The 27,832-nt window shown below is 41.0% G+C and overlaps 1 protein-coding gene across 1 annotated transcript in view; it reads left to right on the top strand.

Annotated features, from left to right (window-relative positions):
• LOC128635700 (low-density lipoprotein receptor-related protein 5) overlaps positions 1-27,832 on the top strand; it is a 1,026,620-nt gene that overhangs the window by 489,409 nt on the left and 509,379 nt on the right. The window contains exon 8 of the mRNA XM_053688826.1: positions 26,704-26,993. Within this exon, the coding sequence (XP_053544801.1) occupies positions 26,704-26,993 (290 nt within the window). The remainder of the gene's footprint in view (positions 1-26,703; positions 26,994-27,832) is intronic.

Here is a 27,832-nt window from a genome sequence, read left to right as displayed (position 1 = left end):
ACAAAGGTAATCAGTGGCGTCCCCCAGGGATCAGTACTGGGCCCTGTTCTTTTTAATATTTTTATAAATGACTTGGAGCAAGGATTAAATAGCGACATCTCTATTTTTGCAGATGATACTAAGTTAAGTAAGGTCATTAGGTCAGAGCAGGACGAACTCTCTTTACAAAGGGATTTGCTAAAATTAGAACTATGGGCAAGTGAATGGAAAATGAGATTTAATACGGAAAAATGTAAGGTTCTACATTTTGGAAGTAAAAATAAGCAGGCTACGTATTTTTTAAATGGGACAAGACTTAGCCAAACACAGGAGGAAAGGGATTTAAGAGTAGTAATAGATAACAAGCTAAAGATGAGTGCACAATGCAGGGCAGCGGCTTCAAAGGCTAATAAGATACTAGCATGTATTAAAAGAGGCATTGATTCAAGGGAGGAAAGCATAATTCTGTCATTATATAAAGCCCTGGTAAGACCTCACCTTGAGTTTGGAGTGCAGTTCTGGGGACCAATTGCTAAAAAAGATATTGCAGAACTAGAAAAAGTTCAGAGAAGGGCCACAAAGCTAATAAGGGGATTGGAGAAATTAACCTATGAGGAGAGGCTAGCCAAACTGGGTCTGTTCTCTTTAGAAAAAAGGCGCTTGAGAGGTGACATGATTACTTTATATAAATATATTCAAGGCCCATATACAGAGATGGCAGAAGCTCTTTTTATTCCAAGAAAATTGTTTCTGACAAGAGGTCATAATTTAAGGTTGGAGGAAAGGAGATTTAATCTCCTGCAACGGAAACGTTTTTTCACTGTAAGAGCAATAAAATTGTGGAACTCATTACCAAAGGAGGTAGTGAATGCCAATACCATAGATTAATTTAAAAATAGTCTGGATAAATTTCTGTATATAAACAAAATTCATGGATATGATTGCTAGTATTAAATGGGTCACATTTTAATGGGGTTATTTAAGCTTAACTGGAGCTATTAAGTATTTTAGATTTGTATAGGTTGAACTCGATGGACTTCAGTCTTTTTTCAACCTTATCTACTATGTTACTATGTTACACAATAGCTGATGCCAGCAACCTTGTATTTAGAAAATAGCTTCTGAAAGCTGAACAAAGTTAACTCTTTCTTACATTATAGTCCAGAAGTGGCTAGGTTTGCCACAGAGACCATTCGGACTATTTTACCAATGATCCAGGAGGGTCAATATATGACCACCGTGGACTTAAAGGATGCATATCTACACATCCCTATCCACAAAGATCATCACCAGTTCCTCAGGTTCACCTTTCTGGACAAGCATTACCAGTTTGTGGCTCTTCCCTTCTGATTGGCCACAGCTCCCAGAATTTTCACAAAGGTGCTAGGGTCCCTTATGGCAGTTCTAAGGCCGCGGGCATAGCAGTGGCGCCTTATCTGGACGATATCTTAATTCAGGCGTCAACTTACCAACTAGCCAAGTCTCACACGGACATCGTGTTGGCTTTTCTAAGATCTTACGGGTGGAAGGTGAACGTAAAAAAGAGTTCACTTATCCCCCTCAGAAGAGTTCCATTCCTGGGAACTCTGATAGATTCGGTGGACATGAAAATTTTTCTTACGGAGGTCAGGAAATCAAAGATTTTAACCACCTGCCGAGCTCTTCATTCCATTCCTCGGCCGTCAGTGGCTCAGTGTATGGAGGTAATCGGACTAATGGTAGCGGCAATGGACATAGTTCCGTTTGCTTGCTTGCATCTCAGACCACTGCAACTATGCAGGCTCAAACAGTGGAATGGGGATTATGCATATTTAAATCTGGATCAAGAGACCAGAGACTCTCTTCTTTGGTGGTTGTCACAGGATCATCTGTCCCAGGGAATGTGTTTCTGCAGGCCAGCATGGGTTATAGTGACGACGGACGCCAGCCTATTGGGCTGGGGTGCAGTCTGGAATTCCCTGAAAGCACAGGGTTTGTGGACTCAGGAGGAGGCTCTCCTCCCGATAAATATTCTAGAACTGAGAGCCATATTCAACGCGCTTCAGGCATGGCCTCAGCTGGCTTCGGCCAGATTCATAAGATTCCAGTCGGACAATATCACGACTGTAACATATATCAATCATCAGGGGGGAACAAAGAGTTCTCTAGTGATGATAGAGGTTACCAAAATAATTTGATGGGCAGAGACTCACTCTTGCCATCTATCAGCAATCTATATCCCAGGAGTGGAGAACAGGGAAGCGGATTTTCTAAGTAGTCAGACTTTTCATCCGGGGGAGTGGGAACTCCATCCAGAGGTGTTTGCACAATTGATTCAGCAATAGGGCACACCAGAATTGGATCTGATGGCATCTCGTCAGAACGCCAAACTTCCTTGTTACGGGTCCAGGTCAAGGGATCCTCAGGCAGTACTGATAGATGCTCTAGCAGTACCCTGGTCGTTCAACCTGGCTTACGTGTTTCCACCATTTCCTCTCCTTCCTCGTTTGATTGCCAGAATCAAACAGGAGAGAGCTTTGGTGATTTTGATAGCACCTGCGTGGCCATGCAGGACTTGGTATGCAGACCTGGTAGACATGTCATCTCTTCCACCATGGACTCTGCCACTGAGACAGGACCTTCTGATTCAAGGTCCGTTCCAGCATCCAAATCTAGTTTCTCTGTGGCTGACTGCTTGGAGATTGAACGCTTGATTTTATCCAAGCGGGGTTTCTCTGAGTCGGTCATAGATACCTTGATTCAGGCTCGAAAGCCTGTCACTAGGAAAATTTATCATAAGATATGGCGTAAATTTCTTTATTGGTGCGAATCCAAAGGCTAATCAAGTAGTAAGATCAGGATTCCTAGGATTTTTTCCTTTCTCCAAGAAGAATTGGAGAAGGGGCTATCAGCTAGTTCCTTAAAGGGACAGATATCTGCTTTATCAATTCTACTGCACAAGCGTCTGGCAGATGTTCCAGACGTTCAGTCGTTCTGTCAGGCTTTAGTTAGAATCAAGCCTGTGTTTAAACCTGTTGCTCCGCCATGGAGTTTGAATTTAGTTCTAAAGTTCTCCAAGGGGTTCCGTTTGAACCTATGCATTCCATAGATATTAAGCTTCTATCTTGGAAAGTTCTGTTTTTAGTTGCTATCTCTTCGGCTCGAAGAGTTTCTGAACTATCTGCATTGCAATGCGACTCGCCTTATCTTGTTTTCCATGCTGATAAGGTGGTTTTACGTACCAAACCTGTATTCCTTCTTGGTCTTCGCTTCATACCTTTTCCAAATTTTCCAAATTTGATACTTTTGCTTCTTTGGAGGCTATTTTTGGGAGAAAGGTTCTTCAAGCAGTGGTGCCTTCTGTTTAACCATCTGTCTTGTCCCTCCCATTCATCTGTGTCCTGTAGCTTTGGTATTGTATCCCACAAGTAAAGGATGAATCTGTGGACTTGTCGTACCTTATAGAAGAAAAGTAAATTTATGCTTACCTGATAAATTAATTTCTTCTATGGTAAGGCGAGTCCACGGCCCGCCCTGTCATTTTAAGACAGATTATATTTTTTTATTTTTAACTTCAGTCACCTCTGCACCTTGTAGTTTCTCCTTTTTCTTCCTGTACCTTCGGTTGATTGACTGGGGGGTGGAGCTAAGGGAGGAGCTATATAGACAGCTCTGCTGTGGTGCTCTTTGCCACTTCCTGTTAGCAGTAAAATAATATCCCACAAGTAAAGGATGAATCCGTGGACTCGTCGTACCATAGAAGAAATTAATTTATCAGTTAAGCATAAATTTACTTTTCCAAAGAATTCTTAGGATGGGGACACAAAGAAGGGACAACAATTTCCCTACTAATGTTGTTGGAATTCACAACTTTAGGTAAGAATTTAAATGATGTCCGCAAAACTGCCTTATCCTGATGAAAAATCAGAAAAGGAGACTCACAAGAAAGAGCAGATAATTCAGAAACTCTTCTAGCAGAAGAGATGGCCAAAAGAAACAACACTTTCCAAGAAAGCAATTTAATGTCCAAAGAATGCATAGGCTCAAACAGAGGAGCCTGTAAAGCCTTCAAAACCAAATTAAGACTCCAAGGAGGAGAGATTGATTTAATGACAGGCTTGATACGAACCAAAGCCTGTACAAAACAATGAATATCAGGGAGTTTAGCAATGTTTCTGTGAAATAAAACAGAGCAGAGATTTGTCCTTTCAAGGAACTTGCAGACAAACCCTTATCCAAACCATTCTGAAGAAACTGTAAAATTCTAGAAACTCTAAAAGAATGCCAAGAGAATTTATGAGAAGAACACCATGAAATGTAAGTCTTCCAAACTCGATAATAAATCTTTCTATAAACAGATTTACGAGCCTGCAACATAGTATTAATCACTGAGTCAGAGAAACCTCTATGACTAAGCACTAAGCGTTCAATTTCCATACCTTCAAATTTAATGATTTGAGATCCTGATGGAATAAAACAGACCTTGAGATAGAAGGTCTGGCCTTAGTGGAAGTGGCCATGGTTGGCAACTGGACATCCGGACAAGATCTGCATACCAAAACCTGTGAGCCCATGCTGGAGCCACCAGCAGCACAAAGATTGCTCCCTGATGATCTTGGAAATCACTCTTGGAAGAAGAACTAGAGGCGGAAAAATATAGGCAGGTTGATAACTCCAGGGAAGTGTCAATTAATCCACTGCTTCCGCCTGAGGATCCCTGGACCTGAACAGTTACCTGTGAAGTTTCTCGTTTAGATAAGAAGCCATCAGATCTATTTCCGGAAGCCCCACATCTGAACAATTTATAAAAACACATCTGGGTGAAGAGACCACTCTCCCGGATGTAAAGTTTGACGAGATAATCCGCTTCCCAATTGTCTATACCTGGGATATGGACCGTAGAAATTAGACAGGAGCTGGATTCTGCCCAAACAAGTATACGGGATACTTCTTTCATAGCCTGAGGACTGTGAGTCCCACCCTGATGATTGACATATGCCACAGTTGTGACATTGTCTGTCTAAAAACAAACGGCTCTCTCTTCAATAGAGGCCAAAACGGAAGAGCTCTGAGAATCGCACAGAGTTCCAAAATATTGATTGGTAATCTCGCCTCTTGAGATTTCCAAACCCCTTGTGCTGTCAGAGATCCCCAGACCACTCCATAACCTGAAAGACTTGCATGTGTTGTGATCACAGTCCAGGTTGGACGAACAAAAGAGGCCCCTTGAACTATACTATGGTGATCTAACCACCAAGTCAGAGATAGTCGAACATTGGGATTAACGATATTAATTGTGATATCCTTGTATAATCCCTGCACCATTGGTTCAGCATACAAAGCTAAAGAGGTCTCATGTGAAAACGAGCAAAGGGGATCGCGTCCGATGCTGCAGTCATGAGACCTAAAACCTCCATGCACATAGCTACTGAAGGGAATGACTGAGACTGAAGGTTCCGACAGGCTGCAACCAATTCCAGACGTCTCTTGTCTGTTAGAGACAAAGTCATGGATACTGAATCTATTTGGAAACCTAAAAAAGTTACCCTTGTCTGAGGAATCAAAGAACTTTTTGGTAAATTGATCCTCCGACCATGTCTTTGAAGAAACAACACTAGTTGATTCATGTGAGATTATGCAGAACGTAAAGACTGAGCTAGTACCAAGATATCGTCCAAATAAGGAAACACCACAATACCCCACTCTCTGATTACAGAGAGTAGGGCACAGAGAACCTTTGAAAAGATCTTTGGAGCTGTCGCTAGGCCAAAAGGAAGAGCAACAAATTGATAAGGATTGTCTAGAAAATAGAATCTCAGGAACTGATAGTGATCTGGATTAATCGGAATATGAAGATATGCATCCTGTAAGTCTATTGTGGACATATAATGCCCTTGCTGAACAAAAGGCAGAATAGTCCTTATAGTCACCATTTTGAATGTTGGTACTCTTACATAACGATTCAAGACTTTTAGATCCAGAACTGGTCTGAATGAATTTTCTTTCTTTGGGACAATGAACAGATTTGAATAAAACCCCAGATCTTGTTCCTGAAAAGGAACTGGCACGATTACCCCAGATAACTCCAGGTCTGAAACACACTTCAGCAAACATCCTTGAAAAAGTTTAATCTGCCCCCTACCAGCTGAGCTGGAATGAGGCCTGCACCTTCATGCGGACTTGGGGGCTGGTTTAGATCTCTTAAATGTCTTGGATTTATTCCAGATTGAGGAAGGCTTCCAATTGGAGACAGATACCTTAGGGGAAGGACTAGGTTTCTGTTCCTTATTTTGTTGAAAGGAACAAAAACAGTTAGGAGCTTTAAATTTACCCTTAGATTTTTTATCCTGAGGCAAAAAAGCTCCCTTCCCCCCAGTGACAGTTGAAATTATAGAATCCAACTGAGAACCAAATAACTTATTACCTTGGAAAGAAAGAGATAGCAATGTTGATTTAGAAGTCATATCAGCATTCCAAGTTTTAAGCCAGAAAGCTCTTATAGCTAAAGACATATATCTAACATCAATTCTGATGAAATCAAAAATTGCATTGCAAATGAAATTATTAGCATGTTGAATTAATTTAACAATGCTATACATATTATGATCTGATACTTGTTGCGCTACAGTTTCCAACCAAAAAGTTGAGGCAGCTGCAACATCAGCCAAATAAATAGCAGGCCTACGATGTCCTGAACATAAATAAGCTTTCCTTAGATAAGATTCAAGCTTCCTATCTAAAGGATCTTTAAAGGAAGTACTATCTTCCGTAGGAATAGTAGTACGTTTAGCAAGAGTAGAGATGGTCCCATCAACTTTGGGGATCTTTTCCTAAAACTTCAATCTATCAGTAGGCAAAGGATACAATTTTTTAAACCTTGAAGGAGTAAAAGAAGTACCCAGTCTATTCCATTCCTTAGAAATCATATCTGAAATAGCATCAGGAACTGCAACAACCTCTGGGTTGAGGTTTATAAACCGAATTTAAATGTTTACTAATTTTAGTATCAAGAGGACTAGTCTCCTCCATATCTAATGCAATCAACACTTCTTTTAATAAAGAACAAATATACTCCATTTTAAATAAATAAGAGGATTTGTCAGTGTCAATATCTGAGGCAAGATCCTCTGAATCAGACAGATCCTCATCAGAGATAGATAAATCAGTATGTTGTCGGTCATTAGAAAATTCATCAACTCTATGAGAAGTTTTAAAAGACTTTTTACGTTTTTATTAGAAGGCGGAATGGCAGACAAAGCCTTCTGAATAGAATCAGAAATAAATTCTCTTAAATTTACAGGAATATCCTGAGCATTAAACGTTGATGGACCAGCAACATGTAATGAACTACTACTAATGGAAACATTCTCTGCATGTAAAAGTTTATCATGGCAACTATTACAAACCACAGCTGGAGGAACAGTTACCACAAGTTTTCAACAAATGCACTTAGCTTTGGTAGAACCGATATCAGGCAGCAGGATTCCAGTAGTAGATTCTGAGACAGGATCAGATTGAGACATCTTGCAGTATGTAAAAGAAAAAACAACATATAAAGCAAAATTATCAATTTCCTTATATGACAGTTTCAGGAATGGGAAAAAATGCAAACAGAATAGTACTCTGACATAGAAAAAAAGACCAGAGGCAAAAGGAATGAGGTCTTAAATAATGAAAAAAAGTTTGGCGCCAAGTATGACGCACCACAAACTGACAAACACCCAGAACGAAACTCGGATGTCATAGATGACGCAACCTCGTGAAAATACTCTGCGGCAACTAAGACGCCGGAAATGACGAATTTGCGTCAACAAACGTAATTTTCACGCCAAAAAAGTATCGCGCCAAGAATGACGCAATAAATTATAGCATTTTGCGCTCTCGCAAGCCTAATACAGCCCGCAGTATAGAATATAAAATAATCAATATCACCATCCAGCACCTTCTAATAGTTCATGTGCACACTGTAGGGGCCTGCAACCCCAAACAATAAATAACCCGCAATATAGAAAGAGTCAATTTGAAAACCTCAGGTAAGATATTTTTTTTTATTTTATTTTTTATTTTTTTTTAAAGCATTTCCCAGATATGAAACTGACAGTCTGCAAAAAGGAAATATACTGATAAACCTGAATCATGGCAAATATAAGTACAAACATATATTTAGAACTTTATATATAAAAGTGCCAAACCATAGCTGAGTGTCTTAAGTAAATGAGACATACTTACCAAAAGACACCCATCCACATATAGCAGATAGCCAAACCAGTACTAAAACAGTTATTAGTAGAGGTAATGGTATATAAGAGTATATCGTCGATCTGAAAAGGGAGGTAGGAGATGAATCTCTACGACCGATAACAGAGAACCTATGAAATAGATCCCCGTTAGGAAGACCTTTGTATTCAATAGGTGATGCACCCTTCACATCCCTCTGACATTCACTGTACTCTTAGAGGAACGAGGCTTCAGCCTGCTGCGAAGCGCATATCAACATAGAAATCTAGCACAAACTTACTTCACCACCTCCATAGGAGGCAACGTTTGTAAAACTGAATTGTGGGTGTGGTGAGGGGTGTATTTGTAGGCATTTTTAGGTTTTGGAAACTTTGCCCCTCCTGGTAGGATTGTATATCCCATACGTCACTAGCTCATGGACTCTTGCCAATTACATGAAAGAAACAATATGTATTCTGAGAATATGTAACTCGCACAGGCCACTTTTGCACCTCAGTAAATATTAGAAAACAATATGTATTGTGAGAATATGTAACTCGCACAGGCCACTTTTGCACCTCAGTAAATATTAGAAAACAATATGTATTGTGAGAATATGTAACTCGCACAGGCCACTTTTGCACCTCAGTAAATATTAGAAAACAATGTGTATTGTGAGAATATGTAACTCGCACAGGCCACTTTTGCACCTCAGTAAATATTAGAGAACAATATGTATTGTGAGAATATGTAACTCGCACAGGCCACTTTTGCACCTCAGTAAATATTAGAGAACAATATGTATTGTGAAAATATGTAACTCGCACAGGCCACTTTTGCACCTCAGTAACTATTAGAGAACAATATGTATTGTGAGAATATGTAACTCGCACAGGCCACTTTTGCACCTCAGTAACTATTAGAGAACAATATGTATTGTGAGAATATGTAACTCGCACAGGCCACTTTTGCACCTCAGTAAATATTAGAAACAATATGTATTATGAGAATATGTAACTCGCACAGGCCACTTTTGCACCTCAGTAAATATTAGAGAACAATATGTATTGTGAGAATATGTAACTCGCACTGGCCACTTTTGCACCTCAGTAAATATTAGAAAACAATATGTATTGTAAGAATATGTAACTCGCACAGGCCACTTTTGCACCTCAGTAAATATTAGAAAACAATATGTATTGTGAGAATATGTAACTCGCACAGGCCACTTTTGCACCTCAGTAAATATTAGAGAACAATATGTATTGTGAGAATATGTAACTTGCACAGGCCACTTTTGCACCTCAGTAAATATTAGAGAACAATATGTATTGTGAGAATATGTAACTCGCACTGGCCACTTTTGCACCTCAGTAAATATTAGAAAACAATATGTATTGTGAGAATATGTAACTCGCACAGGCCACTTTTGCACCTCAGTAAATATTAGAGAACAATATGTATTGTGAGAATATGTAACTCGCACAGTCCACTTTTGCACCTCAGTAAATATTAGAGAACAATATGTATTGTGAGAATATGTAACTCGCACAGGCCAATTTTGCACGTCAGTAACTATTAGAGAACAATATGTATTGTGAGAATATGTAACTCGCACAGGCCACTTTTGCACCTCAGTAAATATTAGAGAACAATATGTATTGTGAGAATATGTAACTCGCACAGGCCACTTTTGCACCTCAGTAAATATTAGAGAACAATATGTATTGTGAGAATATGTAACTCGCACAGGCCACTTTTGCACCTCAGTAAATATTAGAGAACAATATGTATTGTGAGAATATTTAACTTTAAATCCTATAAATAACTATATGAGGATATTCAACAATGTAGGGTCACTTTTGGACCCTCTAAAAAGATAAAATTTCACTAAAGAAAGGTATCTCTCAAAGAGGAATAAAATATACTGCAAACAATTTACTGAAATATTTAGGAAGACAAGAGAACTAGTACTGAACATTAAGGCTAATTACTCTTAAATGTTTATATAGCCAGAAATAGTCTGTTTCTGCCCTGTGATAAAAATGATACTTTATGTAAAGTGGGTAATAAACTACAATAGTAGCACTCATCTTTTTGTTTCTCTTCCCTTCACCCTGTGGCAAATTGAGCACATAAAACAGTATAAACAGACAGCTATTCTTACAACAGAATACATAAAAACACAGTGTTTTGCAGATCTTATTCCAACTCTGAAGATCAGACTGATAAGTCCTCATCAAAAACTCAATTCCTGCTAAAAAGAAAAAGAGGAGAAAAAACACAAAAAAAACCACATACATAATGTAAGGATAATACAGAAGATCAGTATGTAAGAATATAAATCATTAATCATTAACGGGGATTTTCCAAACAAATGGCAATATGCATCCCGCCTAAAACAATATAGGATCACCCTATTCCAGACATAGGCAGGACACAGCGTCTTTTGGAAGCTTACTAAATGACAGTACTCTGTGAGGCAATGTGACGGACCGCCTGGTACCCCAGATGAGTACCTCCGTCAGACCCCTTCCCTTGTCCTGGACTTCCCTTTATCCAGAGCAATACCTCCTGCTATCTCCCTTTGACCACAGTCTAAAATTATGTAGGGGAACAGAACTGAGACACCACTCAGTGGTCTGAACACAAAAATGAACACTTTATTTAGAAGCAGCACACAGATTTATACACCCTGGCATTCCAGAGTCACAGAGCTTCAGGTTACATAGGGAATTGGTTAAACAGCAAAGCAAACATATGAACAATACATCAAATCTCAAACAATTGTCTATTCATAGGTAAAACAGATTAACATATCAAGTTAATTAACTGGGGAAGAAAGTTAATCAGACAATCTGATGATGGACAGTCTATTTAACATTATCACACAGGGACACAATCAGTTTACCCAGACAGACTCTTGAGACACAATCAGATCAGAAACATACATAAAATACATCTTATTACAGAATACAAGAACAGCTCTTATTAACTATTAAGTCCTTTATGCCCCCTTGGTTTATAGAGTCACAATTGCTCCCACAAGGGGCACTCACACCATGTACCCATCCTGTATTTATGGATACAGGGTGACATGGACAGAGTTATTAAAGTTCATGGGGTGTCCATCATATAAAACTCAGGAGGAGACCCCAGACGGGTTGACTTCGAATTTAGTCCATAGATCCATTCCCCCAAAGCCCGAATCCATAATTCGTAGGGAGGTTGACAGTTTCAGCGGTGTTAGGGAGATTAGAAAAACAAATATGAACTGGGAAGTACGGACAAGAAATCATATGAATCCACACAAATTAACCAGGGGAGCCACATAGTTCCAGGACAGAGGGGTCTGTCACACGGCTCCCTCCTGGTGGGACACCCCGGCAGACCTGGCTTGACCCTTTGGCGGGTCAACTTGGGGATGACCGGACTAGGAGGTGGTAGGAATGTCAGTTTGCCGGGACAATCCATCTGCATTCCCGTTCTGCTTACCGGGCCGGTAGCTGATGGTGAAGTTATAGAATTAACATCGGCGGGACCCATGGGAGCGTAGGCGTAAACAAGTGGGGCCAAGTCATTTCCACGGAGAACATCAGCTGGTAAGTCCTTCATGACCCCCACATTCACATGTCTAGCGCCCACTCCCCAATCCAAATGTACCTGGGCAACAGGTAGGCGGAACACAGCGCCCCCTGCTACCCTCACAGCCACAGTGTCTCCGGTGTGCTGGTTCTCGGACACCAAGTTCTTTTGGAGCAAGGTCATGGTAGCACCAATATCTCGTAGACCACTGACCTTCCCATTCACTTTAACCAGTTGCCGGTGCTGCTGTCGGTTATCCAGGTGGGCAGCTTGCACGGGGTCTGCTTCATGTAGGATGCCCCAGCATTCTTCCTCCTCTATGCAGTGGGCAGCAGGCTGAGGGTTACGTGGGTTTCCGCCGGCGGGTCTCCTCCAGGACTGTGCTTGGTTTGCTGTGTTTAGTGGACACTCTGGTCTTTTGTGCCCTAGTTGCTTACATCTGAAGCACTGAATGGGCTGTGAGTAGTCCCGTGAGTTGAACCGGGCTGGCTGAGGATAGTTTGTGGCTGGAGGTGGTGCTGTAGAGCGGTGCACCGGGGGTTGGTAACCGGTAACTGCTGGTGTGACTGTGGGTCGGTACTCCACTCTGGCAGGGGTCTCAGTAGCAGCAGTGTTCAGTTTGCGGGCATCCGTATACTCATCTGCCAGGCGAGCAGCTTCATGCAGTGTGGAGGGTTTACGGTCCCGAACCCACTCTCTAACTCCTGCAGATAACTTGTCGAAGCAATGTTCCAACAGGAATAGCTGCAGCACCTCTTCCCCGGATACGACTTGGCACCCTGCCATCCAGTGAGCTGCTATGCGGTGCACCCCACATGCCCACTCGACGTAGGAATCTCCAGCTAGTTTAACAGTGTCTCTGAACCGCCTCCTGTATGCCTCCGGTGTAACCGCATACCTGGAGAGCAGTTCCTCTTTTACAGCATTATAATCCCAGACTTCCTCATCTGGAATGGCCAAAAAAGCCTTGCTGGCCCGGCCGGATAATTTTCCGGATAATATTGTGACCCAGTCCTCTGCGGGTACCTTGTGTAGGGCACATTGCCTCTCAAAATTTGCAAGGTACCCATCAATCTCTCCTTCTGTTTCAATGAAGTTTTTAAAAGCTGCAAAATGTACTTTTCTCTTTTCCACTGGGGTTGCTGTGACTTGGGCTGCTGCAGCGCTGCTTTGGCGAAGTAGATTGGCTTCCACAGCGGCTATGACCCGGTGGATAATTTCTGTAGTTGGGTTGGGGCCAATAATGTTCCAGTCTTATTTTAACTGCCTGGTCAAAGTATGCTTCTTCGGGGGTTCTGTCTGATATGCTGGGCCCATTGGTTCCTTCGGTCCCTGGTACTCCGTCCATCTCGGTCAGTATTGTAGTAATCTCCCTCTTACTGAGGTTACTGGCTTGTCGGCCCCGTTGTTCTAGCAGGTCTTTAAGGGTAGCTCTTTTCAGCCTTTCATACAGTACTCCCATTAGGTCCGGATGTGTGGTTGCTCTTCTGGGCGATGAGGACCATCCCGTCGCTTGCCACCAGTTGTGACGGACCGCCTGGTACCCCAGATGAGTACCTCCGTCAGACCTCTTCCCTTGTCCTGGACTTCCCTTTATCCAGAGCAATAGCTCCTGGTATCTCCCTTTGACCACAGTCTAAAATTATGTAGGGGAACAGAACTGAGACACCACTCAGTTTTCTGAACACAAAAATGAACATTTCTCTTGCAAGATGTATCGAGTCCACAGATTCATCCAATACTTGTGGGATATTTTCCTTCCCAACAGGAACCCACAGCAGAGCTGTCTATATAACTCCTCCCCTAACTCCACCCCCCAGTCATTCTTTTTGCCTACTCTAAATACTAGGAAGGGTAAAGTAAGTGTGGTGACAAAAATGTTAGTTTTTATTTTCTCAAGCAAAAGTTTATTTTAAATGGTACCAGTGTGTACTATTCACTCTCTGGCAGAAAAGTGATGAAGATTTCTGCAAGGAGGATGATGATCTTAGCACTTTGTAACTAAGATCCACTGCTGTTCCCACAGAGGCTGAGGAGTACAGGAAAACTTCAGTTGGGGGAACGGTTTGCATGCTAAGCTGCATTGAGATATATTCAGTCATTTTTTTTCTAGACAGACTGTGATAATTCTAGAAAAGGCTGGCAGTATCCCCATGAGGGAAGGTTAAGCTGTATTTAGCCACTTAGTATGGAATCCCAGCTTGCATAAAGGGCTCAGTTGTTACTGGTGACACTTATAGGAAAAATGCTTTTTTATTAAAAGATTAACGTTTCTTTCATGTAATTAGCAAGGGTCCATGAGCTAGTGACGTATGGGAAATACATTCCTACCAGGAGGGGCAAAGTTTCCCAAACCTCAAAATGCCTACAAATACACCCCTCACCACACCCACAAATCAGTTTTACAAACTTTGCCTCCTATGGAGGTGGTGAAGTAAGTTTGTGCTAGATTCTACGTTGATATGCGCTCCGCAACAGGTTGGAGCCCGGTTTTCCTCTCAGCGTGCAGTGAATGTCAGAGGGATGTGAGGAGAGTATTGCCTATTTGAATGCAATGATCTCCTTCTACGGGGTCTATTTCATAGGTTCTCTGTTATCGGTCGTAGTGATTCATCTCTTACCTCCCTTTTCAGATCGACAATATACTCTTATATATATTACCTCTGCTGATTTTCGTTTCAGTACTGGTTTGGCTTTCTACAACATGTAGATGAGTGTCCTGGGGTAAGTAAGTCTTATTTTCTGTGACACTCTAAGCTATGGTTGGGGACTTTTTTAATAAAGTTCTAAATATATGTATTCAAACATTTATTTGCCTTGACTCAGGATGTTCAACATTCCTTATTTTCAGACAGTCAGTTTCATATTTGGGATAATGCATTTGAATCAATCATTTTTTCTTACCTTAAAAATTTGACTTTTTCCCTGTGGGCTGTTAGGCTCGCGGGGGCTGAAAATGCTTCATTTTATTGCGTCATTCTTGGCGCGGACTTTTTTGGCGCAAAATTTTTTTCTGTTTCCAGCGTCATACGTGTCGCCGGAAGTTGCGTCATTTTTTGACTTTTTTTGCGTCAAAAGTGTCGGCGTTCCGGATGTGGCGTCATTTTTGGCGCCAAAAGCATTTAGGCGCCAAATAATGTGGGCGTCTTATTTGGCGCTAAAAAAATATGGGCATCACTTTTGTCTCCACATTATTTAAGTCTCATTATTTATTGCTTCTGGTTGCTAGAAGCTTGTTCACTGGCATTTTTTCCCATTCCTGAAACTGTCATTTAAGGAATTTGATCTATTTTGCTTTATATGTTTTTTCTATTACATATTGCAAGATGTCCCACGTTGCAACTGAGTCAGAAGATACTTCAGGAAAATCGCTGCCTGGTGCTGGAGCTACCAAAGCTAAGTGTATCTGCTGTAAACTTTTGGTATCTGTTCCTCCAGCTGTTGTTTGTATTGAATGTCATGACAAACTTGTTAATGCAGATAAAATTTCCTTTAGTAAAGTTCCATTACCTGTTGCTGTTCCGTCAACATCTAATACTCAGAGTGTTCCTGATAACATAAGAGATTTTGTTTCTGAATCCATTAAGAAGGCTTTGTCTGTTATTCCTCCTTCTAGTAAACATAACAAATCTTTTAAAACTTCTCATTGTTCAGATGAATTTTTAAATGAACATCATCATTCTGATTCTGATAATGGTTCTTCTGGTTCAGAGGATTCTGTCTCAGAGGTTGATGCTGATAAATCTTCATATTTATTTAAAATGGAATTTATTCGTTCTTTACTTAAAGAAGTTCTAATTGCTTTAGAAATTGAGGATTCTGGTCCTCTTGATACTAAATCTAAACGTTTAGATAAGGTTTTTAAATCTCCTGTAGTTATACCAGAAGTTTTTCCTGTTCCTAGTGCTATTTCTGAAGTAATTTCCAGGGAATGGAATAATTTGCGTAATTCATTTACTCCTTCTAAACGTTTTAAGCAATTATATCCTGTGCCATCTGACAGATTAGAGTTTTGGGACAAAATCCCTAAGGTTGATGGGGCTGTCTCTACTCTTGCTAAGCGTACTTCGATTCCTACGGCAGATGGTACTTCCTTTAAGGATCCTTTAGATAGGAAAATTGAATCCTTTCTAAGAAAGGCCTATTTGTGTAGAGGTAATCTTCTTAGACTTTCTATATCTTTGGCGGATGTTGCTGCAGCTTCAACTTTTTGGTTGGAAGCTTTAGCGCAACAAGTAACAGATCATAATTCTCATAGCATTATTATTCTACTTCAACATGCTAATAATTTTATTGGTGATGCCATCTTTGATATCATTAGGGTTAATGTCAGGTATATGTCTAGCTATTTTAGCTAGAAGAGCTTTATGGCTTAAAACTTGGAATGCTGATATGTCTTCTAAGTCAACTTTGCTATCCCTTTCTTTCCAGGGTAATAAATTATTTGGTTCTCAGTTGGATTCTATTATTTCAACTGTTACTGGAGGGAAAGGAACTTTTTTACCACAGGATAAAAAATCTAAAGGTAAATTCAGGTCTAATAATCGTTTTCGTTCCTTTCGTCACAACAAGGAACAGAAACCTGATCCTTCATCCTCAGGAGCGGTATCAGTTTGGAAACCATCTCCGGTCTGGAATAAATCCAAGCCTTCTAGAAAATCAAAGCCAGCTTCTAAGTCCACATGAAGGTGCGGCCCTCATTCCAGCTCAGCTGGTAGGGGGCAGATTACGTTTTTTTCAAAGGAATTTGGATCAATTCTGTTCACAATCTTTGGATTCAGAATATTGTTTCAGAAGGGTACAGAATTGGCTTCAAGATAAGGCCTCCTGCAAAGAGATTTTTTCTTTCCCGTGTCCCAGTAAATCCAGCGAAGGCTCAAGCATTTCTGAAATGTGTTTCAGATCTAGAGTTGGCTGGAGTAATTATACCAGTTCCAGTTCTGGAACAGGGGCTGGGGTTTTATTCAAATCTCTTCATTGTACCAAAGAAGGAGAATTCCTTCAGACCAGTTCTGGATCTAAAAATATTGAATCGTTATGTAAGGATACCAGCATTCAAAATGGTAACTGTAAGGACTATCCTGCCTTTTGTTCAGCAAGGGCATTATATGTCTACAATAGATTTACAGGATGCATATCTACATATTTCGATTCATCCAGATCACTATCAGTTTCTGAGATTCTCGTTCCTAGACAAGCATTACCAGTTTGTGGCTCTGCCGTTTGGCCTATCAACAGCTCCAAGAATTTTTACAAAGGTTCTCGGTGCCCTTCTGTCTGTAATCAGAGAACAGGGTATTGTGGTATTTCCTTATTTGGACGATATCTTGGTACTTGCTCAGTCTTCACATTTAGCAGAATCTCATACGAATCGACTTGTGTTGTTTCTTCAAGATCATGGTTGGAGGATCAATTTACTAAAAAGTTCATTGATTCCTCAGACAAGGGTAACCTTTTTGGGTTTCCAGATAGATTCAGTGTCCATGACTCTATCTTTGACAGACAAGAGACGTCTAAAATTGATATCAGCTTGTCGAAACCTTCAGTCACAATCATTCCCTTCGGTAGCCTTTTGCATGGAAATTCTAGGTCTTATGACTGCTGCATCGGACGCGATCCCCTTTGCTCGCTTTCACATGCGACCTCTTCAGCTCTGTATGCTGAACCAGTGGTGCAGGGATTACACAAAGATATCTCAATTAATATCTTTAAAACCGATTGTACGACACTCTCTGACGTGGTGGACAGATCACCATCGTTTAGTTCAGGGGGTTTCTTTTGTTCTTCCGACCTGGACTGTAATCTCAACAGATGCAAGTCTTACAGGTTGGGGAGCTGTGTGGGGGTCTCTGATGGCACAAGGGGTTTGGGAATCTCAGGAGGTGAGATTACCGATCAATATTTTGGAACTCCGTGCAATTTCCAGAGCTCTTCAGTCTTGGCCTCTTCTAAAGAGAGAATCGTTCATTTGTTTTCAGACAGACAATGTCACAACTGTGGCATACATCAATCATCAAGGAGGGACTCACAGTCCTCTAGCTATGAAAGAAGTATCTCAAATTCTGGTTTGGGCGGAATCCAGCTCCTGTCTAGTTTCTGCGGTTCATATCCCAGGTATAGACAATTGGGAAGCGGATTATATCAGTCCTCAAACGTTGCATCCGGGCGAGTGGTCTCTTCACCCAGAGGTATTTCTTGAGATTGTTCAAATGTGGGGACTTCCAGAAATAGATCTGATGGCTTCTCATCTAAACAAGAAACTTCCCAGGTATCTGTCCAGATCCAGGGATCCTCAAGCGGAAGCAGTGGATGCATTGTCACTTCCTTGGAAGTATCATCCTGCCTATATCTTTCCGCCTCTAGTTCTTCTTCCAAGAGTGATCTCCAAGATTCTGAGGGAATGCTCGTTTGTTCTGCTGGTAGCTCCAGCATGGCCTCACAGGTTTTGATATGCAGATCTTGTCCGGATGGCTTCTTGCCAACCGTGGACTCTTCCGTTAAGACCAGACCTTCTGTCGCAAGGTCATTTTTTCCATCAGGATCTCAAATCCTTAAACTTAAAGGTATGGAGATTGAACGCTTGATTCTTGGTCAAAGAGGTTTCTCTGACTCTGTGATTAATACTATGTTACAGGCTCGTAAATCTGTTTCTAGGGAGATATATTATAGAGTCTGGAAGACTTATATTTCTTGGTGTCTTTCTCATCATTTTTCCTGGCATTCTTTTAGAATTCCGAGAATTTTACAGTTTCTTCAGGATGGTTTGGATAAAGGTTTGTCTGCAAGTTCCTTGAAAGGACAAATCTCTGCTCTTTCTGTTCTTTTTCACAGAAAGATTGCTAATCTTCCTGATATTCATTGTTTTGTACAAGCTTTGGTTCGTATAAAACCTGTTATTAAGTCAATTTCTCCTCCTTGGAGTTTGAATTTGGTTCTGGGGGCTCTTCAAGCTCCTCCGTTTGAACCTATGCATTCATTGGACATTAAATTACTTTCTTGGAAAGTTTTGTTCCTTTTGGCCATCTCTTCTGCCAGAAGAGTTTCTGAATTATCTGCTCTTTCTTGTGAGTCTCCTTTTCTGATTTTTCATCAGGATAAGGCGGTGTTGCGAACTTCTTTTAAATTTTTACCTAAGGTTGTGAATTCTAACAACATTAGCAGATAAATTGTGGTTCCTTCATTATGTCCTAATCCTAAGAATTCTAAGGAGAGATCATTGCATTCTTTGGATGTAGTTAGAGCTTTGAAATATTATGTTGAAGCTACTAAGAATTTCCGAAAGACTTCTAGTCAATGTGTTATCTTTTCCGGTTCTAGGAAAGGTCAGAAGGCCTCTGCCATTTCTTTGGCATCTTGGTTGAAATCTTTAATTCATCATGCTTATGTCGAGTCGGGTAAAACTCCGCCTCAAAGGATTACAGCTCATTCTACTAGGTCAGTTTCTACTTCCTGGGCGTTTAGGAATGAAGCTTCGGTTGATCAGATTTGCAAAGCAGCAACTTGGTCTTCTTTGCATACTTTTACTAAATTCTACCATTTTGATGTGTTTTCTTCTTCTGAAGCAGTTTTTGGTAGAAAAGTACTTCAGTCAGCTGTTTTAGTTTGAATCTTCTGCTTCTGTTTTCAGTTTTTATCATTATAAAATTTAAACTTTATTTTGGGTGTGGATTATTTTTCAGCGGAATTGGCTGTCTTTATTTTATCCCTCCCTCTCTAGTGACTCTTGCGTGGAAAGATCCACATCTTGGGTAGTCATTATCCCATACGTCACTAGCTCATGGACTCTTGCTAATTACATGAAAGAAAACATAATTTATGTAAGAACTTACCTGATAAATTCATTTCTTTCATATTAGCAAGAGTCCATGAGGCCCACCCTTTTTGTGGGGGTTATGATTTTTTTGTATAAAGCACAATTATTCCAATTCCTTATTTTTTATGCTTTCGCACTTTTTTCTTATCACCCCACTTCTTGGCTATTCGTTAAACTGATTTGTGGGTGTGGTGAGGGGTGTATTTGTAGGCATTTTGAGGTTTGGGAAACTTTGCCCCTCCTGGTAGGAATGTATATCCCATACGTCACTAGCTCATGGACTCTTGCTAATATGAAAGAAATGAATTTATCAGGTAAGTTCTTACATAAATTATGTTTTTTGAGGGACTTTGAGGGGTCATTATGGCTTATTTAAGGGTTATTAACCCACATGGCTAGTTTAGAAACACTTTGGTGTGTTTCTTTTAGGCCCCACTAACATTGAGTGAGGTTGAAGGGGCCTATTTTTGCGCCTCAGTTGCGCAGTTTCTTTTACACAGAAGACACCCAGCTGCTTCTCCAGAGGGTCCTGCTGTGCTTGAGGGCCTAAAGGAAGCTTTTTCCCCACAAATCTATCCCTAAGGGCAGGTAGGCGCCACAGCAGAGCTGTGGCAAGGTGCTGAACGTTTTTATACCGGTTTTTGACGTTTTGTCAATCCGGTTTTTACATTAAGGGGTTAATCGTTTATTTGTCTGGTGGGGCAATCTTACTAAGGCTTTATGATTCCACTGTAAAAATTTCAAAAAGTTTACTGCTTTTTTACACTGTTTTGCAGTTTATGCATCTTTTTTTCTCTTAAAGGCACAGTACTGTTTTTTTCTAAGTATTATTTACTTTGAATAAAGTGTTTTCCAAGTGTGTTTGTTTTCATTACTAGCCTGTTTAACATGTCTTACATCAAGGAAACTCCTTGTTCAATGTGTTTAGAAGCCATTGTGGAACCCCCTCTTAGAATGTGTCCCTCTTGCACTGATATGTCTATAAATTTTGAAGAGCATATTATAGCACTTAAAAATATAGCAATAGATGATTCTCAGACAGAAGGAAATGAGGTTATGCCATCTAGCTCTCCTCAAGTGTCACAACCAGTAATGCCCGCACAAGTGACGCCAAGTATCTCTAGTGCGTCGACTTAGTTTATTTTGCAAGACATGGCCACAGTTATGAATACAACCCTCATAGAGGTTTTATCTAAACTGCCTGGGTTACAAGGAAAGCGTGACAGCTCTGGGTTAAGGACAAATGCTGAGCCTTCTGACGCTTTAGTAGCCGTATCCGATATACCCTCACAATGTTCTGAAGTAGGGTTAAGGGATTTGCTATCTGAGGGAGAGATTTCTGATTCAGGGAAGACGCTCCCTCAGACAGATTCTGATATGACGGCCTTTACATTTAAGCTTGAACACCTCCGCTTGTTGCTCTGGGAGGTATTAGCGACTCTGGATGATTGTGACCCTATAGTGGTCCCAGAGAAATTGTGTAAAATGGACAAATACTTAGAGGTTCCTGTTTACACTGATGTTTTTCCAGTCCCTAAGAGGATTGCGAATATTGTTACTAAGGAGTGGGATAGACCAGGTATACCGTTCGCTCCCCCTCCTGTTTTTAAGAAAATGTTTCCCATATCTGACACCATGCAGGACTCGTGGCAGACGATGGATGGAGCTATTTCTACTCTCGCCAAGCGTACAACTATACCTATCGAAGACAGTTGTGCTTTCAAAGATCCTATGGATAAAAAATTAGAGGGTCTCCTAAAGAATATTTTTGTTCATCAAGGTTTTCTTCTCCAACCTATTGTGTGCATTGTTCCTGTAACTACTGCAGCTGCTTTCTGGTTTGAGGCTCTAGAAGAGGCTCTTCAGATGGAGACTCCATTAGATGATATTATGGATAGAATTAAGGCTCTTAAGTTGGCTAATTCTTTCATTACAGAAGCCGCTTTTCAACTGGCTAAATTAGCGGCAAAGAATTCAGGTTTTTCCATTTTAGCGCGCAGGGCGTTATGACTTAAGTCCTGGTCTGCTGATGTGTCATCAAAGTCTAAACTTTTGAACATCCCTTTCAAAGGAAAGACCCTATTTGGGCCTGAACTGAAAGAGGTTATTTCAGACATCACTGGAGGGAAAGGCCATGCCCTCCCTCAGGATAAAACAAATAAAATGAGGACCAAACAAAATAATTTTTGTTCCTTTCGGAACTTCAAGGGTGGTCCCGCTTCAGCTTCCCCTGCTGCAAAGCAAGAGGGGAATTTTGCCCAATCCAAGTCAGTCTGGAGACCTAACCAGGCTTGGAACAAGGGTAAACAGGCCAAGAAGCCTGCAGCTGCCTCCAAGACAGCATGAAGGGGTAGCCCCCGATCCGGGACCAGATCTAGTAGGGGGCAGACTCTCTCTCTTCGCTCAGGCTTGGGCAAGAGATGTTCACGATTCCTGGGCTTTAGAAATTGTGTCCCAGGGATATCTTCTGGACTTCAAAGACTCCCCCCCAAGGGGGAGATTTCACATTTCTCAATTGTCTGCAAACCAGACAAAGAGTGAGGCGTTCTTATGCTGTGTAGAACACCTACATACCATGGGAGTGATCCGCCCAGTTCGAAAGCGGAACAAGGGCTAGGGTTTTACTCAAACCTGTTTGTGGTTCCCAAAAAAGAGGGAACTTTCAGACCAATCTTGGATCTCAAAATTCTAAACAAATTCCTCAGTACCATCATTCAAGATGGAGACTATTTGGACTATTCTGCCTCTGTTCCAGGAGGGTCAATATATGACTACCGTCATTCAAGATGGAGACTATTCGGACTATTCTGCCTCTGTTCCAGGAGGGTAAATATATGACTACCGTGGACTTAAAGGATGCGTATCTGCACATCCCTATTCACAGAGATCATCATCAATTCCTCAGATTCGCCTTTCTGGACAGGCATTACCAGTTTGTGGCCCTTCCCTTCGGGTTGGCTACGGCTCCCAGAATTTTCACAAAGGTGCTAGGGTCCCTTTTGGCGGTTCTAAGACTGCGGGGCATAGCAGTGGCGCCTTATCTAGATGACATCTTAATTCAAGCGTCGACTTTCCAGCTAGCCAAGTCTCACACGGGCATCGTGTTGGCTTTTCTGAGATCTCATGGGTGGAAGGTGAACATAAAAAAAGTGTTCTCTCTTCCCTCTCACAAGAGTTTCCTTCCTAGGGACTCTGATAGACTCGGTAGAAAGGAAAATATTTCTGACGAAGGTCAGAAAATCAAAACTCTTAACCACCTGCCGAGCTCTTCATTCCATTCCTCGGCCATCAGTGGTTCAGTGTATGGAGGTAATCAGACTTATGGTAGCGGCAATGGACATAGTTCCTTTTGCTCGCTTACACCTCAGACCACTGCAACTATGCATGCTCAAACAGTGGAGTGGGGATTATGCAGATTTATCTCCTCAGATAGATCTGGATCAGGAGACCAGAGATTCTCTTCTCTGGTGGTTATCACAGGTTCACCTGTCTCGGGGAATGTGTTTCCGCAGACCAGAGTGGATCATAGTTACGACAGATGCCAGCCTGCTGGGGTGCAGTCTGGAACTCCCTGAAAGCACAGGGCTTACGGTCTCGGGAGGAAACTCTCCTCCCGATAAACATTCTAGAACTGAGAGCGATATTCAATGCGCTTCAGGCGTGGCCTCAACTGGCTGTGGCCAAATTCATCAGATTTCAGTCGGGCAACATCACGACTATAGCTTATATCAATCATCAAGGGGGAACAAGGAGTTCTCTAGTGATGATAGAGGTTTCCAAAATAATTTGATGGGCAGAGACTCAATCTTGCCATCTTTCAGCAATCCATATCCCAGGAGTAGAGAAATGGGAGGCGGATTTCCTAAGTTGACAGACTTTTCATCCGGGGGAGTGGGAGCTCCATCCCGAGGTGTTTGCCCAACTGATTTGGCTTTGGGGCACACCAGAATTAGGTCTGATGGCGTCTCGTTACGGGTCCAGGTAAAGGAATCCCCAGGCAGTGCTGATAGATGCTCTAGCAATGCCCTGGTCCTTCAACCTGGCCTATGTGTTTCCACCATTCCCTCTCCTTCCTCGTCTGATTGCCAGAATCAAGCAGGAGAGAGCTTTGGTGATTCTAATAGCACCTGTGTGGCCACGCAGGACTTGGTATGCAGACCTGGTGGACATGTCATCCGTCCCACCATGGACTCTGCCGCTGAGGCAGGACCTTCTGTTTCAAGGTCCATTCAAGCATCCAAACCTACGTTCTCTGCATCTGACTGCTTGGATATTGAACGCTTGATTTTAGCAAAGCGTGGTTTCTCTGAATTGGTCATTGATACCTTGATTCAGGCTCGAAAGCCTGTCACCAGAAAAATCTATCATAAGATATGGCGTAAATATCTTTACTGGTGTGATTCCAAGGGTTACTCATGGAGTAAGATCAGGATTCCTAGGCTATTAGCTTTTCTCCAAGAAGGAGCTAGTTCCTTAAAGGATTACTTTCTGTTATAATTTTTAAGCTAAACAACTAACATATTAAAGTTAATAAACATTAATTAAAACCTACTGACCTATATTTTCTCCAAAACGAAGTTTCATAACGTTCTAAAAGTTATATCTTTTATTCGCCGATGATGTCACGTTATCCTGCCCACTATTTTCAGCACTGAGTGTTCAAAATACTTAAACCAATAACTTTGTGTTTAAAGCGCCATTTTGAAACCTAGGTATTGTAAACGGATTGGTACAGAGCAAAGGATACCCACGGAGTGGGTTTGGAAAACAATTAAATTTGGAGACAAGATTTCTGATATACGGTAGAGATATGTTAATGAAATGCTATTGATAAAAAGCGTATTTGGGGTAGTTAGTTAGTAACAGGCATAGAAAATATTTACTTACAGTGGCCCTTTAAAGGGACAAATATCTGCTTTGTCTATCCTTTTACACAAGTGTCTGGCAGATGTTCCAGACGTTCAGGCGTTTTGTCAGGCTTTAGTTAGAATCAAGCCTGTGTTTAAACCTATTGCTCCGCCATGGAGTTTAAATTTGGTTCTTAAAGTTCTTCAAGGGGTTCCGTTTGAACCTATGCATTCCATAGATATTAAGCTTTTATCTTGGAAAGTTCTGTTTTTGATAGCTATCTCTTCGGCTCGAAGAGTTTCTAAATTATCTGCTTTACAGTGTGACTCACCTTATCTTGTTTTCCATGCGGATAAGGTGGTTTTGCGTACCAAACCTGGGTTTCTTCCTAAGGTTGTTTCTAATAGGAATATCAATCAGGAAATTGTTGTTCCTTCTCTGTGTCCTAATCCTTCTTCCAAGAAGGAACGTCTGTTGCACAACCTAGATGTGGTTCGTGCTTTAAAGTTCTACTTACAAGCAACTAAAGATTTCTGTCAAACATCTTCATTGTTTGTTGTCTATTCTGGAAAGCGGAGAGGTCAAAAGGCTACGGCAACCTCTTTCTTTTTGGCTGAAAAGCATCATCCGTTTGGCTTATGAGACTGCTGGCCAGCAGCCTCCTGAAACAATTACTGCTCACTCTACTAGAGCGGTGGCTTCCACATGGGCTTTTAAAAATGAGGCTTCAGTTGAACAGATTTGTAAGGCGGCGACTTGGTCTTTGCTTCATACTTTTTCCAAATTTTCCAAATTTGATACTTTTGCTTCTTCGGAGGCTATTTTTGGGAGAAAGGTTATACAAGCAGTGGTGCCTTCCGTTTAGGTACCTGTCTTGTCCCTCCCTTCATCCGTTACCTAAAGCTTTGGTATTGGTATCCCACAAGAATTGGATGAATCTGTGGACTCGATACATCTTGCAAGAGAAAACAGAATTTATGCTTACCTGATAAATTTCTTTCTCTTGCGATGTATCGAGTCCACGGCCCGCCCTGTCTGTTTAAGACAGGTAGTATATTTTTATTTTAAAAACTTCAGTCACCTCTGCACCCTATAGTTTCTCCTTTTTCTCCTTTTTCTTCCTAGCCTTCGGTCGAATGATTGAGGGGTGGAGTTAGGGGAGGAGCTATATAGACGGCTCTGCTGTGGGTGCTCTCTTTGCCTCTTCCTGTTGGGAAGGAGAATATCCCACAAGTATTGGACTCGATACATCGCAAGAGAAAGAAATTTTTTCAGGTAAGCATAAATTCTGTTTTTATTTGAAAGTAGCACACAGATTTATACACCCTGGCATTCCAGAGTCACATAGCTTCAGGTTACAGAGGGAATTGGTTAAACAGCAAACCAAACATATGAACAATACATCAAACCTCTAACAATTGCTTTTTTTCTTGAAACCCTTCCAAAACAGCTTATGATGATGTAGATGACGTCGGATTGTAGTTTTGGAGATTTTCTGACCCCAAGATGCAACTAAATTCTGCAATTCTCCAGCTGTGATCCTTGGAGATATTTTAGCCACTCAAACTATTCTCTTCACAGTGTGTTGAGACAATATAGACACACCTCCTCTTCCAGGTTGATTCATAACATTTCCAGTTGACTGGAACTTCTTAATTATTGCCCTTGTGGTGGAAATGAGCATTTTCAATGATTCTGTTTTTTTCTTATAGCCACTTCCCATTTTGTGAAGCTCAACAACCTTTTGCTGCACATCACTGCTATATTCCTTGGTCTTACCCATTGTTATGGAGGACTACAGGAATGTGGCCTCTGTTACCTGATATTTATACCCCTGTGAAACAGAAAGTCATGGTTGAACAATTTCCTTAGCTACCCAGGTGTATTAAAAAGTTTAAAATATCAATGGGAATATACTTCAAAAATATTTTTCTTATATGAATTCATAAGGGTGCCAATAATTGTGCCACACATACATTTAACAAAGATTTTTGGATAAACTTGTGTTGTGTTTGCATTTGTTTGATATCCATGAGAGCAGAGTATTGTGTTTTTAGAACAAAAAGTTAAACAATAAAGGCAATTTCTCATATTTACCAAGGGTGCCAATATATTAGCAAGGGCACTAAATGGCAGCACTATTTCCTGTAATGTGTGCACAATATCTATCTAGATGTCTCTTCAAGAAAGAATAACAGGAGAATGAAGCACTTTTGGTAATAGAAGTAAATTAGAAACTTTTTTATTTAATTGTATTCTTTGTCTTTCTCATTGGTTTGTAGATATAAATCCATGCGCTGATAGAAATGGTGGCTGCAGTCACTTATGTTTCTTCACCCCCCGTGGAATCCAGTGTTCCTGCCCCATAGGGTTGGAGTTACTAAGTGACATGAGAACCTGTATCATTCCTGAAGCCTTTCTGGTCTTCACCAGCAGAGCAGCGATTCACAGGATTTCTCTGGAAACCAGCAATAACGATGTGGTCATGCCACTTACTGGTGTCAAAGAGGCGTCTGCTCTAGACTTTGATGTGTCAGATAACAGGATCTACTGGACAGATATTAGTTCAAAGGTAAACTGAGTGTGTCATATATAATTAGCTTATAACAACAAATCACTAATGTAACTGTATAACTTAGTACTTCTGGCACAGATGAGCATGTTTCTCCAACATTGGTGTGTCCGGTCCACGGCGTCATCCATAACTTGTGGGAATATCTCTTCCCCAACAGGAAATGGCAAAGAGTACAGCAAAAGCTGTCCATATAGTCCCTCCTAGGCTCCGCCCACCCCAGTCATTCTCTTTGCCGTTGTACAGGCAACATCTCCACGGAGATGGTGAAGAGTATGTGGTGTTTAGTTGTAGTTTTTTATTCTACTATCAAGAGTTTGTTATTTTAAAATAGTGCTGGTATGTACTATTTACTCTGAAACAGAAAGAGATGAAGAGTTCTGTTTGTGAGAGGAATATGATTTTAGCAGCAGTAACTAAAATTGTTTGCTGTTTCCACATAGGACTTTTGAGATGAAATAACTTCAGTTGGGGGAAACAGTTAGCAGACTTTTCTGCTTAAGGTATGACTAGCCATTTTTCTAACAAGACTGTGTAATGCTGGAAGGCTGTCATTTCCCCTCATGGGGACCGGTAAGCCATTTTCTTAGTCTAAAACAAACAGAATAAAGGGCTTAATGTGGGCTATAAAACTGGTAGACACTTTTTTGGGCAAGATCGATTGCTTTATTTGGGCATTTTATAAAGCTTGATGTTGATATTCACACTTATAAATTTTGGGGAAAGTTTTTTTTTTTAACGTCAGGCACTGGTTTAGACACCTTTTCAGTCAGGTAGGGCCTTCCCTGTAGTATACTGAGCCTCATTTTCGCGCCATTACTGCGCAGTTACTTTTGAGA

The sequence above is a fragment of the Bombina bombina genome, chromosome 7 (genome assembly GCF_027579735.1).
Source record: "Bombina bombina isolate aBomBom1 chromosome 7, aBomBom1.pri, whole genome shotgun sequence".
Lineage (NCBI taxonomy): Eukaryota > Metazoa > Chordata > Amphibia > Anura > Bombinatoridae > Bombina > Bombina bombina.
Note: the sequence above shows the minus strand (reverse complement) of the source record. Positions and strands in the feature narration are given on the sequence as shown.